This window comes from Egretta garzetta, unplaced genomic scaffold (assembly GCF_000687185.1).
Source record: "Egretta garzetta isolate BGI_Z169 unplaced genomic scaffold, ASM68718v1 scaffold448, whole genome shotgun sequence".
Lineage (NCBI taxonomy): Eukaryota > Metazoa > Chordata > Aves > Pelecaniformes > Ardeidae > Egretta > Egretta garzetta.
Window position 1 is genome coordinate 1,619,077 of NW_009260497.1, and position 12,270 is coordinate 1,631,346.

The 12,270-nt window shown below is 57.2% G+C and overlaps 2 protein-coding genes across 2 annotated transcripts in view; one reads left to right on the top strand and one right to left on the bottom strand.

The window, feature by feature from the left end:
- PFKL (phosphofructokinase, liver type) overlaps positions 1-3,778 on the top strand; it is a 5,268-nt gene extending 1,490 nt beyond the window's left edge. Inside the window, exons 7-21 of the mRNA XM_009644429.2 lie at positions 52-147; positions 228-320; positions 654-779; positions 878-942; positions 1,102-1,165; positions 1,253-1,399; positions 1,493-1,563; positions 1,676-1,763; positions 1,882-2,034; positions 2,187-2,351; positions 2,564-2,625; positions 2,974-3,085; positions 3,165-3,264; positions 3,385-3,490; positions 3,584-3,778. Of these exons, the coding sequence (XP_009642724.1) occupies positions 52-147; positions 228-320; positions 654-779; positions 878-942; positions 1,102-1,165; positions 1,253-1,399; positions 1,493-1,563; positions 1,676-1,763; positions 1,882-2,034; positions 2,187-2,351; positions 2,564-2,625; positions 2,974-3,085; positions 3,165-3,264; positions 3,385-3,490; positions 3,584-3,731 (1,596 nt within the window). The 3' untranslated portion in view covers positions 3,732-3,778. The remainder of the gene's footprint in view (positions 1-51; positions 148-227; positions 321-653; positions 780-877; positions 943-1,101; positions 1,166-1,252; positions 1,400-1,492; positions 1,564-1,675; positions 1,764-1,881; positions 2,035-2,186; positions 2,352-2,563; positions 2,626-2,973; positions 3,086-3,164; positions 3,265-3,384; positions 3,491-3,583) is intronic.
- Positions 3,779-6,995: 3,217 nt separating this feature from the next.
- CFAP410 (cilia and flagella associated protein 410) overlaps positions 6,996-12,270 on the bottom strand; it is a 7,233-nt gene continuing 1,958 nt past the window's right edge. The window contains exons 2-6 of the mRNA XM_009644473.2: positions 11,572-11,618; positions 10,533-10,762; positions 9,789-9,960; positions 9,084-9,177; positions 6,996-7,996 (exon numbers count right to left, since the gene is read on the bottom strand). Coding sequence (XP_009642768.1) covers positions 7,871-7,996; positions 9,084-9,177; positions 9,789-9,960; positions 10,533-10,762; positions 11,572-11,618 — 669 coding nt within the window. The 3' untranslated portion in view covers positions 6,996-7,870. The remainder of the gene's footprint in view (positions 7,997-9,083; positions 9,178-9,788; positions 9,961-10,532; positions 10,763-11,571; positions 11,619-12,270) is intronic.

Consider the following 12,270-nt stretch of genomic DNA (forward strand, 5'->3'; position numbering starts at 1 on the left):
CTGGTGAGTTTTGGCTAAGCCGTGGCAGCTCTTTTCCTCCCCTCTCACCAGACGCGCAGCAGAGGGTCACGGCTCAACATCATCATCATCGCCGAGGGTGCCATCGACCGCAGCGGCAAACCCATCTCCTCCAACTACGTGAAGGATGTAAGCACCAGCTCCGGCACCTGCTCCGGCACCCGCGGTGACCAGCGGGTCCCCGGCTTGATGTCCTCTCTGCTCCACAGCTGGTGGTGCAACGCTTGGGCTTTGACACGCGGGTCACCGTCCTTGGCCATGTGCAGCGTGGAGGGACCCCGTCAGCCTTCGACCGTGTGCTGGTGGGTCTTGAGGGCTGGGGTATGGGAGGGGTCATCCCACAGAAAGGAGCGGGCAGCTGGGGAACCCTGCTCCTGCCATCCCTCCGCCTGTTGCCAAGGATTTGCCAGCTGGGATGGGGCTCAGATGGTCCGCACAGGCTCGGCCGCTGTGCCAGGCCTTTTCCTCTCATTTGCTGAAAATTTCACATGTTTTTAAATAAAATCAGCAGTGCTCTGGCTGTAAATCAGGTGTACGAGCGGCTGCGCAGTTTCCAAGCCCACGGGAGCATCCCACCCAGCCGGCAAGGGTGGCCCCAGTGTCAGGGGGCGGCGGGTGCCCCTTTCCCTTTGCAGAGCAGCAAGATGGGGATGGAGGCCGTGATGGCGCTGCTGGAGGCGACGCCGGACACCCCTGCCTGTGTGGTGAGCCTCTCGGGGAACCAGTCGGTGCGGCTGCCGCTCATGGAGTGCGTCCAGGTGGTGAGTACCGGGGGGGAAATCAGGCACCCCGATGGGCGGAGGTCCCGCTCCCCTCCCTGCAGCATGGGCATCATGGTGCTGCATCTTCCTCCCCAAAGACAAAGGATGTGCAGAAGGCTATGGATGAGAAGAGGTTTGAGGAGGCCATCCAGCTCCGCGGGAGGTGAGGAGTGGGGACTGGGATGGGGGGAAGACATTCCCATGGGGTGGCCAAAAGGACGTGCTGGGATGGGGGCTTTTCCCTGGGGGGAAACCAGCGACTCCTGCGGCCGGGGAGGGTCTCCTCCCTGCACCTTGGGGCCATGCCACCTTGTCCTTGCAGGAGCTTTGAGAACAACTGGAACATCTACAAACTGTTGGCGCACCAGAAGCCGGCGCAGGAGAAGGTGAGGAGGGATGGAGAGTGGCAGGGGACACTGTCCCTGGCTTGGGGACACGTGCCAATGGGCTGTCCCCCATCGCTGTCCCCACAGAGCCCCTTCAGCCTCGCCATCCTGAACGTGGGTGCCCCCGCCGCCGGCATGAACGCTGCTGTCAGGTCGGCGGTGCGGATCGGCATCTGCCAGGGACACACCGTCTACGTGGTGAGCGATGGCTTTGAGGGCTTGTCCAAGGGGCAGGTAAGGGCAACCATTCCCAGGGGAATGGGTTTGGGCTCAGAGGGGGGTGGTGGGGTGCTCACCCACCCCAAAACTGAGAGCTGCTGCTTGCAGATCCGCGAGGTGGGCTGGCATGACGTGGCAGGCTGGCTGGGACGCGGTGGGTCCATGCTGGGCACCAAGCGGTAAGCGCAGCCCCAGGGGGGCCGGGGGACATAGAGTGGACACTGTTGTCCCCAGGGATTGCAAGGCCTCCCTGTCCTCACCCTGCGGTCTTCCCTCTCCTCCCCGCTGCAGGACGCTGCCCAAGACCTGCATGGAAAAGATTGTGGAGAACGTGCGGAAATTCAACATCCAGGGGCTGCTGGTCATCGGGGGGTTCGAGGTGCGGGGGCCATGGCGGGCTGTCAGCATCCCGGGTGGTGCAGGCACCCGGGCCATCCCTTTTGGGATGCAGATTCGGCCCTGGGGCTGGCATTTCCCCAGCCCTCGCCTTCTTGCAGGCGTATGAGGGGGTGTTGCAGCTGGTGGAGGCACGTGGGCAGTACGAGGAGCTCTGCATCATCATGTGCGTCATCCCCGCCACCATCAGCAACAACGTGCCTGGGACCGACTTCAGCCTGGGCTCGGACACAGCCGTCAACGCAGCCATGGAGGTGAGGGACAGGGCAGGGGGCAGCTCACGGAGCCATCCCACTCCACCCAGTCCCACCATGTTTTGGAGCAACATGTGGGAAGGAACCAGCATCCTGGCCTGGGCAGCAAGGATGGGTTTTCCTGGTGTGACTCCCCCCTTCTCCTGGTGCAGAGTTGTGACCGCATCAAGCAGTCGGCCTCAGGCACCAAGCGCCGCGTCTTCATCGTGGAGACGATGGGGGGCTACTGTGGCTACCTGTCAACCGTCACTGGCATCGCAGTGGGCGCTGATGCCGCCTACGTCTACGAAGATCCCTTCACCATCCACGACCTGAAGGTGAGTGGGGCAGGGGCTGCTTCCTGGCAGCATTGTTTGGGTAAAATAAGGAAAACCAGGAAAGAGAAGGCTCCAGGGCAAGGCAGGATTTGGAGGAGCATGGCGAAGCCCCATGAAGCTGCTGGGTTGACATTTTAAGTGGCACTTGGGTCCGAACGAGAGGAGCAGAGGGACCCAGGATGGCTGCCGGCATCCTGGCATTCATCTTGCAGGCCAACGTGGAGCACTTGACCGACAAAATGAAGACTGATATCCAGAGAGGGCTGGTGCTGCGGTGAGTTGGGGACCCCTGGGGATGCTCGCTGAAAAACCCAGCCCCATGGCGGGGAGCGAGGCTGGAGCTGAGCCCTTCCTGTGGCTGGTGAGGGTCCCTGGGAGCAGGGGGTTTGGCACAGTGGGTGCACGGCATCCTGCCTGGGGATGCCACACATGGCCAGGGGGACAGGCCTAAGCCGGATGCCTCCGCTGCTGTCCCAGCCCCAGGGTCCTGTCAGGGAGGTGGGCTGGGGCACTGGGCCTCCGGGAGACCAAACAGAAAAAAAAAAAAGGGGAGCACAGAGGGACCTCCTGGGGACACCAGGTGAAGGAGCAGCCCCCCAATCCCTTCCTTCTGCTTCCTCAGCAATGAGAAGTGCCACGAGCACTACACCACTGAGTTCCTCTACAACCTCTACTCCTCTGAGGGCAAAGGCATCTTTGACTGCAGGATTAACGTCTTGGGCCACCTCCAGCAGGTATGGGGGATGGGGCCATGTGGGCCACCGCTGTCCCCAAGCGCTGAGCGGCCTGACATCACTATTTCTTTGTCCCCAGGGGGGAGCCCCAACCCCCTTTGATCGCAACTACGGGACCAAGCTGGGAGTGAAGGCGGTGCTGTGGATGTCAGAGAAGCTGCAGGAGGTCTATCGCAAGGGTGAGCTGAGCTGGGGGTCCCGTGGTGGGGGGGGGGGAGGCTGGTGGCCCTGGCCAGCCCCTGCTGCTCTGGGCTTGGCCCCCAGCAAGGTGGCCATGGTGGGCTGTGTCCCCCTCCCAGGGCGCGTGTTTGCCAATTCGGGCGACTCTGCCTGCGTGATTGGGCTCAGGAAGAAGGTGGTGGCCTTCAGCCCTGTGACAGAGCTCAAGAAAGTCACTGATTTTGAGTAAGTCTCTGTCCCCATGCCCTGCCAGGTCCCAGGGAACCTTCCCGGGTTGCCCCTGGGGCCGCTTGAGAGCCATGTTCCCCCCCTGCACAGGCACAGGCTGCCCCAGGAGCAGTGGTGGCTGAACCTGCGGCTGATGCTGAAGATGCTCGCCAACTACCAGATCAGCCTGACCGAGTACATCTCGGGGAAGATGGAGCACGTCACCCGCCGCACGCTCAGCATCGAGAAGGGCTTCTAGTCCCGCCAGCCCGAGCCGTAGCCCCCCTCCACCGCGTCCTCTTCCTCTCCACGTGCTGCTCGGGGAGCACTGGCTCCCCCCCTGTTCACAGTAGCCCTGCAGCTTTGCCATCGACCCCTTAAAGCAGGCAGAGCCTGGTCCTGGCTCCCAAAATAGCACAATCCTGCTCTGAATTGCTGGTCCAGGGTCTGGTCCCCATGGAGATGCAGAAAAGAGGTGTTGCTAGAGCCCAGCTGCGCAGCCCAGACCCTTAATCTTTCCTTGATAGTTTATTCCTATTATTTAATGATGGAGTATCTTGATTCCCTATTTAGCAGCTTGACCACCTGAGCCAACTGCTGCTTTTAGTTGCCTGCCCTGCGTGCGGGAGGGGAGCTGAGGAGGATGGGGTGCCATCCCGGAGCTGGTCAGGGGCTGGCCCTGGGGGCTTTTGTGAGCCCCGGTAAAGCTCCATCCTCCCACGGTGTTTTCCTGGTGAGGCGTATTGAGGGCTCAGTGCAGAGCACCGGTCCTGGCAAGCCCCTCTTCCCTGGCCACCTTGCATGACGCTCGGCTGCGATCGTCACTGTGCGGCCCCAGGGGCCATGCCCGTCATCTCACTGCTGCTCTGTAACCCCCCCCCAAATCTTGTACCATTCGCGGCACCACTGTCCTCCTCTAGAGATAAAACCTGCTGGAGCCAAACCTGCCTCGCCACAGAGTGGTCATTGCGGGCCGAGTCCCTGTGGGGAGGGAAGTGGGGCCAGACCTGGGGTGAGGAGAGGGGGACGGTCCCTGCAAACAAAACCCGATGGTTTGCCGGGGCCGGATTAATGCTGGGTGAAGAGCTTTCCCTGCTTCGTGCATCTTCAAAGCCTGGGAGAGCAGGACCACGGGCAGCCTCTCCTTGGCCAGGCCATGGTGGGTGCAAGGTCAGCATCCCTCTGCGGACAGTCTTCGCAAGCCTGGAGAAAAATTGCTTCTCCCTTGTTTTGGTTCCCACCTTCAAAGAAAGCGCAGAAGTGATTTATCAAGGCGATGCGTGTGTTTGTTAACGCAGTTTCTCAGGGTGGCTGCCAAGTGCGCCGTCTCCTGTGTGCAGAGCTCGGCCGATGCCAGATGGCTGCTTGTAGCCCCTTTCCCAGGCTGCTTTCCTCCTGGGGCTTCCAGCTGATGGCTCCAGCCTCTGAGACATCGCCAGCACCAGGATGCATCATAGTCTTTTGGGTCAACCGTGCAGTTATTTTTTTTTTCCTCCCAGCGGAGTTGTCCCCAAGTGACAAGTCCCCTCTGATTTCAGTGCTTTTCCCCTAGCTGGCCACGTTACTCATTTCAGGCTCTGGATGAAGGTGATGATTACTGTTATCTTCCCCGCCAGAGCTGGACACATGGAAAAATAGTGTTTTCCTTGCTGATGGAGGCAGTGCTGCTGCTCTTCCTGGGTGAGTATCTCCTCTGGGGACCCCAGGTAAGGGAAATGTCTGCCCTCACTGCTCATTATCCCCTGCTGAGGCAGGTCAGGGCAAAAGCAGGTTACGCTGAAAAGCCCCGTGGTTGTACTGTAGCCCAGGTGGTGCCTCCTGCCCAGGTGCAGCTGGCAGGCCCCAGGCCTTCGGCTCCTTGCCAGCACACGGGGGTTTTTTTTCCCAGCCTGGCACTCGCGACAGCAGGCAGGGCACCGGAGGGGCTGGCATGGCACCACAGCCCTCCAGCAGCCAGGTTCAGGGTGTGAACGGGGGCAGGGGCAGGATTGACCCCACAGTCAGACCAGCTGTGCATTTGGATGCACATGGGGAATGACTGCACCCCAAAAAAAAAAAAAGCCTGGAGTGCCAAATTCCTGGGGAGGGAGCAACAGGCACAGCCCCACATCCCATGGGGCAACTACCCCTGCCCTGCCAGCATGTGCAGGAGGGGAGGTGGTAACTGCACACCCCGGCACATCCAGCCCAGCCACAGCTCCCCCCCGTCCCCACAGAGAGGGCAGAGCACAAAGCCATCTCGTAGCGGAAGGCGGGCTGCCAGCTCCCCGGCATGAAGAAGCATGAGCTGAAGGGGCCAGCTTCCCCCCGGGGCCATGCCGAGAGCCAGCGGGATGCCGCGGTGTCACCCGACAAGGAGTGGTCGGGAGCACCAAGGGCAGCTCGCCTGGCAGCGGGAGCACCCACACCGGCCAAGTATGACAAGCGCGGCACGTAGGCGCGAGCTCTGCTCGGGGACGGTCACGCCGTCGGGATTAACAGCCCAACTTCTCCAGCAGAGAGAGGAGGAACTGTGCCAGAGCCGCCTCAGGCCGTGGAGATTGCTCCATTAACCACCTTCACCACAACCAAGCCTTGATGACTAACAATGACGCTTGCTTTGATCCCAGCATTGCTGGGAGGAGTCCATCACGCCCAAACAGCAGCTCCCCTGCTCCCCAACACGGTCAGGCGCGACTTCTGCCACCAAGCAGGCTGTGGAGACAGCCTGGGAGAAGACGTGCCCTCAGCACAACGGCAAGATGCAAACAAGATGATGGATAAGTCTCTTGGGCCCTGGCTGTCAAGGGAAGTCTGGTGTATTATAAATCACGCTGGCCATTTAAATGCAGCAGGGTTTAATGCAGAAGGCAAGAACTAGGTCAGTTGAGGAGTTAAAGGCATCAGCAATCTTCACCCAAGTGACAAGGGTCAAACTGTGCCCCCTTCCCACCAAGGTTCAGTAAAGAGGCTTGCAGACATGGCTGTCACCATCCCTGAGGAGCGTTCCTTCCCTACGGCACGACCCAGCATGCAGGAGCTTGGACACCCGCACAAACAGGGAGCGTGGGGACACAGAAAGGCTGCGCTCTGCAGCCGAGCAGCACAGAGGGCTTGTGTCCCACGTCTCGGGGGCCATCGTCCTGCCCACACAGGCTCTGCAAGAGCAAGCGAGCTTCGCTCACCCCTGCTTTTGCTTCCCATGCTCGGTGGGGACTTGTGGCTGCCAGAAGGTTCCCAAATAGCACAGTGGTTTTGAAAAGCAGCCCCCGCAGCAGCTCAGGGCAGTATCAAACAGCGCCGGAGGCGGGCGAGCCATTTCACGGGGCCAGTGAAGCGGGAGGGCGCGGGGGCCCACAGCCCTCCTCCAGCTCCGCAGGGCTGACAATGCGAGCCGTGAACCAGACATAATGGAGCAATGCCCGGAGTCAGTCGTTCTCACTCTGTGTGCTGAACCCCAGCCACAACTTACACGTCCTAGAGGGATAACTGGTTTTATTTGGTACGTCACAACAGTTTAGTTTCCAACGGCTCTATAAAATCTTAGTAAATGCAGCTTTTTCAGTTAAAAGAGACACACCCCAACGCCTGCGCAAACCGGACAGTAACGCTTGGCTTGTTTTATTCCTAACTGCAAAACGCACAGGGGCTTTTTTATTCTGACGTTAAGTTTCCTTAAGCGGCTCTAATGCCTGCAGGGGCATGTGGGGGTGAGAGTAGAGCTGAGCATTCAGGATCTGCAAGACAGTAATTTCTGTTTCACCTAGGCTGCACCGAGATTTTCTTTGGGCCATCTGACCACCAAGTCAGATGCTTCATGTGCTAACGAGGACCAGAAGTCAGGAGTCAAAGGTAAATTAAGAATTTGACAGACACAATCTGTACCAGACAGTTCTTGGTGATCATTTCAGGCAGCGTCTCCCCAACAGACTTCACAAAAACCAAACTTTTGTGGTAGAAGCTGCTTTCAGAGTCTGCTACACACAGAGGCTGGCAGAGGGTTAGCCTGACAAGCCACCGACAAGCCACAACCTTTCTAGCCGTCAGCCAGCTCTGCCATCCCCCTTCGATCGCACAGCACAGCAGCACCTCTTGCTGCAGCCCTGCTCGCTTTTGCTTTGCTGATTCCTCTGCAGCTCCCACCAAACAGCCCCAGCGACACGAGATACAAATGTTAACGGAGCCTGCTACGCAAGCAGGAAAGCTCCCGAGAGCCAGATCGGGTGCTGCCAGCCCCAGCATGATATGCGCAGCCAGAGGCGATGGCAGGAGCTGTAGGGGCAGCCAGCAGTGCCCTGTCCCAGCCCCTCCGCTGGGGAAGCGCAGCGGAAAACACTGAGGCTTTGGCTGTAGCCGGGTATGTGTGGGAATAACGGCACTGTGGGTCTGGGGCTCCAGGGAGGTTTGTGGTGGGGACCGTCATTCCTCCTGCAGCTCCTTCTTCCGAAAGGCCTGGAGCCTCCTCCCCACCGTCTGCTGGACGATCTCCAGCCCCTCCGCGTCCAGTTCCTTCATGAGAAGCAGGATGGCATTCAGGACATTGTTCTGTCGGGACAAGACAGACACTGCTTTACATAAGCACGTTAATGCCAGCCTGGAAAAGGACACTTGATTTTCCAAGAGCTGCTCTTTCTAGGAACTCCACCACCACCACCAGCAGAGCTTTGCAACAGCCACCTGCAGCTCCAGGGACAGATCAACCAAGCCCTTGGGGCAAACACAGGCAAGAGCCTGCATGTGAGGAGGCTAACTGGAATGCAGGACAAACCCGCCCGCCCAGTCCTGCCAAGAAGACTGGCCACACGCCTCTGGCTCCCAGCCACCCTCCCAACTGGCTTCTGTAAGGAAAGGCGCATTCAAGAGCAGCCGCCCTCTCTCTCCAGCATGACCGCATTTGTGGGGAAAGGACAGAAACCCTCTGAGCTGAGGAGTAAGAAGAGCTGGTAGAATCGCGAAAGCACAAGCTAGAAGGGACCCCTGAAGGTCTCCAGCCCAACCTCCCACCGACACAAGGACGACTGCCAACACCAGACCACGGCCCTGTCAAACCCCATCTTGAAAAACTCCGGGGAGAGATTCCGCAGCCTCTCTAAACAACCGTCCTTCTAGGGAAAATCCTTTTCCTAATGTCCAACCCAAACCTCCCCTGGTTTAACATTTTATTTTCCCAAAGGCAAAAGCCTGCAGTACTACTCATGGTGCTGCAAAGCAACACGCTCAGGTATGTTTATAACATGAACAAAAGAGAGATTGCAGGCAACTAACGTCAGAATGGGGCAGAGCATGGTCTAGATCTCACCCTGCTGATTGAAGCGATGGCCCTGAGCCCAGCAGAGAGCAGTTCCCAGATGAACAGCCAAGACCCATGAGGTTCACCCGAGGCTACGCAGTGGAGGGCTCTTGAGGAACCATCAAAGCTTTCGATTCAGCAGTCCTGTCCACCAAGCCAACAGCCTGCCGGCTGCATGTCAGCTGCCGCTCACCCACCCCATGTTCTTAGCACAAGCCTAGTGAAGGGACACACATGTGCTCATGTGCAGACAGCCCAAGAGGGCAAACCCCCATCAGGCTTTCTTTACGTTGCATGAGGTCTTATGAAGATGAAAGCAATTTGGTCTTTAAAGATACTCACTCTCTTCTTCCGGTTGCAGTCTGTCTCGCGAGGTGAAAAGGAGGAAAATTTATCCCTGGGAACAGGCTTCATACCAAGCTCCTCTCGAATTTTGCTAAAGAAAGGGAGGAAGGGCAAACATTATTAAGACAAAACCTTCCCCTGCCAGGCCAATCCTTTCTAATCACGGCAACCGCGCAAGAAGTGTCTCGCTGAAGGACTCAAGACACATCTATTCACACACTGCCACTGCCTACAGACCACAACACCCCAAAGAGCCTCACAGCTATAAAACATAAATGAGCATGCTGCTACAAGATGTCTGCTCACTGCCCTGCCTGGGACAACAGATTCCTGTGCCCAGTGCTAGCTGGGACTGTGAAGTGACGCCACACTTGAACACGTGCGCCAAAGCGTGTCGCAGAAGAGGAGCGGGGCAGGAATGGACTGGAGCTCACACTTCAGAGAGGATCTGCCCCTGCACATGCAGCTGACGCATTTGAAAGTAAGTGCCCACCTACAGGAGAGCCTGTTTTGCAGATACAGAACCAGACCCGCAAGTGCTGTTAACTAAACCAGCACAGCTCCACCACAGTAACCGGAACAACGAGAATTTGCACCGGCTGCAGGCCTGGCCCACAGAATATCAGGGTTGGCTGGCAGGGTCCTTCCATGCTACACTGAGTTCAGCCCAGAAATCCTAACAGCTCACAAGCAAGCCCTCACTTTGTCTCCTCCAGACTGAAGTTCAGCAGTTCACTCTCCGTCTCCTTTGTGGCATCAGCAGCACTGGATTCAGCGGACTCAGGGCAGCCGTTCTCCACGCTCCTCCTGACTGGTGGGGCTGTGATCTCCTCACCATCAACCAGGGCCTGGGACAGTTCTTCCTCTGTCACAGCTGCAAAAGCCAAAACAAAACCCTGCTGCAGTGACCTCCAGCAACCCAGGAAGACAGTACCTGTAATGGGGCACGTACTGCTGCCATAGAGCTAAACCACATGGGTTTGATCCAAAAATTGTCCTTTGTAGTGGCCAGCCAGCAGCCATCCCAGTGTCTCAAAGTGGGAAAGATATCAGGGAGGGATGCAAATACGTTTCGCCTATTTCTTGTCTCAGAAGGCTCCAAAAGCGACCAAATTACTGCTACCAGCCTTTTTTTACGCCAGTGGATCGAACGACAGAATCTTTGTTTTGCCACAGCAAAGGCAAGAGCTCTGAAAAAGCCACTAATTAGTGGTACTGTCTCAGCTATAACCAGGCGCTCTCAGCTAGTGTTAACTCTGGCACTGCAGGGAAGGGAAGGGAGAAAACAGCTTAGAAGTGGTGGATCTTGCAGAGGGGACGCTCAACCGCCAACAGATCCTGACTCAAGGAAGAGTCAAAGGGCACCTTAGAGGAACCAACAGGTCACCGGTTTCCAGTTCGCCCTGCCCATGGCTTGGGGCTGTTCATTCACTGGCCAATACCCACCTTGGTTATCAAGCTTCTGCAGGCTGGGTAGGTTACGCAGCACCGTCATTCGGTAGCGGTGGGGGTCCGACCCACAACAGGGATTTTCAGACAGCCACAGGACCCTCAGCCGGGGTAGGTTTTTGAGGTAGAAGAGCTCATTTAGGCTTGCGATGTTGTTCTTCCTCAGATAGAGTTCACTCAGATTCTGGCACTGATTCAGAGGCTCGAGGTCTGAGATGCCATTCACACTGAAGAGAGAGCGTGGGATCAGAGACCAGCAAGCCCCCCCCCTCCCTCGCTGTACCATTCAGGTGGGAGCACAGCAGCCCCTGTAGCACAGCAGCTTTCCAGCCCCCTTCCCTTCAACAGCTTCATGGAAGAGCCTCACCCAGACACAGCACAGCAAGGGGCGTTCGGGGACCTACGGATTTGCACAGAACAAAGACAGTGTTTCATCGTTCTAAACAGAGAGAAGAATTAAAAAAGCAGGCTCTCCTCTCTGCTGAAGAAGACAAACAGCCTTTGCTTGCCCCAAACACCCACTGTACTTGCACGTCTCTGCGGCAGTTTCTCGGACTTACTAAAGGAGAACCCATGTAAGATTTCCAAGCTAAAAAGCTCAAATTCACAGCCAGCATTGCCTCTGTGGGACCGCTGGGACAGGTGAAGGATGGGGGTGGCACGGGGTGCTTACAGAAACAAAAAGCTTTGTAAGATCCAAGCATTTCAACAAACGTTTTGCAAACTGGCCCCTACAGGGAGGCCCAGAAGATCCCATCCAAACTATGGAATAGGATGCAGGAAGCAACAATCCTCAGAGGTTTTAACACTTCTTGAAACAGGGACTATTTTCTCAAGTTGCAAAGGGATACGTGCAGAGAAGCTAGAATAAGAAAAATCATTTCTGCATCTCTGCTGCTTGAAAAATCAGGCATGACGAGCCAGGCAGCTCAGACACCCAACCACAGACGTGCAGTAAGAAACCAGGGCAAGCCACAGCCCGATGAGAAAGGCGATTCTCCCTGCCCTCTCCAAGGCCAGCAGCCTTGACATTCACCTGAACGTGATCACCTCGATGTTGGGCAAATCCCGACATACCGATATCTGGGCAGGAAGAGAGAGAAAGAGCAAGTTGGCACTCACAGAAAAAATACCTACAAATAAAAGCAATTTAAATCACAAACAAGCAAGACAAAAGCAAGAACTGGAATTTAGGTTTGCTTCAGTCTAACCCAAGCTTAACAGCAGCCGAGAGATTTGCTGCTACAGTCAGTGCCGAGTCAGCAGCTCCTCCGCCCAGGAGTGGAAGCGCAGACACCAGACAGCATCACATCACTCTTCTGCTCCAGCAACCCTGCAGTCCCCGAGATGGTTTTCCAGCCACTGCACACAAGGGACAGATAGCCCTCTCCTAACGAGAGGACGTCACCCAAAGTCTCAAAGAGATGAGGCAGAACTCAGGGTCGTGCTCTTGGGGGTCCGTGCAGGCCCTCAGAGAGGAATTTTCCAAGCACTCTGGAAATATTGGTTTGACCAATTTTTTTTTTGAGATGCTAATCAAACCTGAAAAGCACTGCAGCTTGTTAGCACGAGGGCAGCCCAAACCCAGGCCTGTGCTTTCCTCAGTGCCCCATCAGCCCCATCCCTTGCCACGATGGCAGGCAGGCACCATGGGCCCCCCCTCCTCGCTGGCTTGTCCTGGCGGGACAGGAGGGAGGAGCGGGACTTTTCGGTACTCACATCCGTCAGCTGGCTG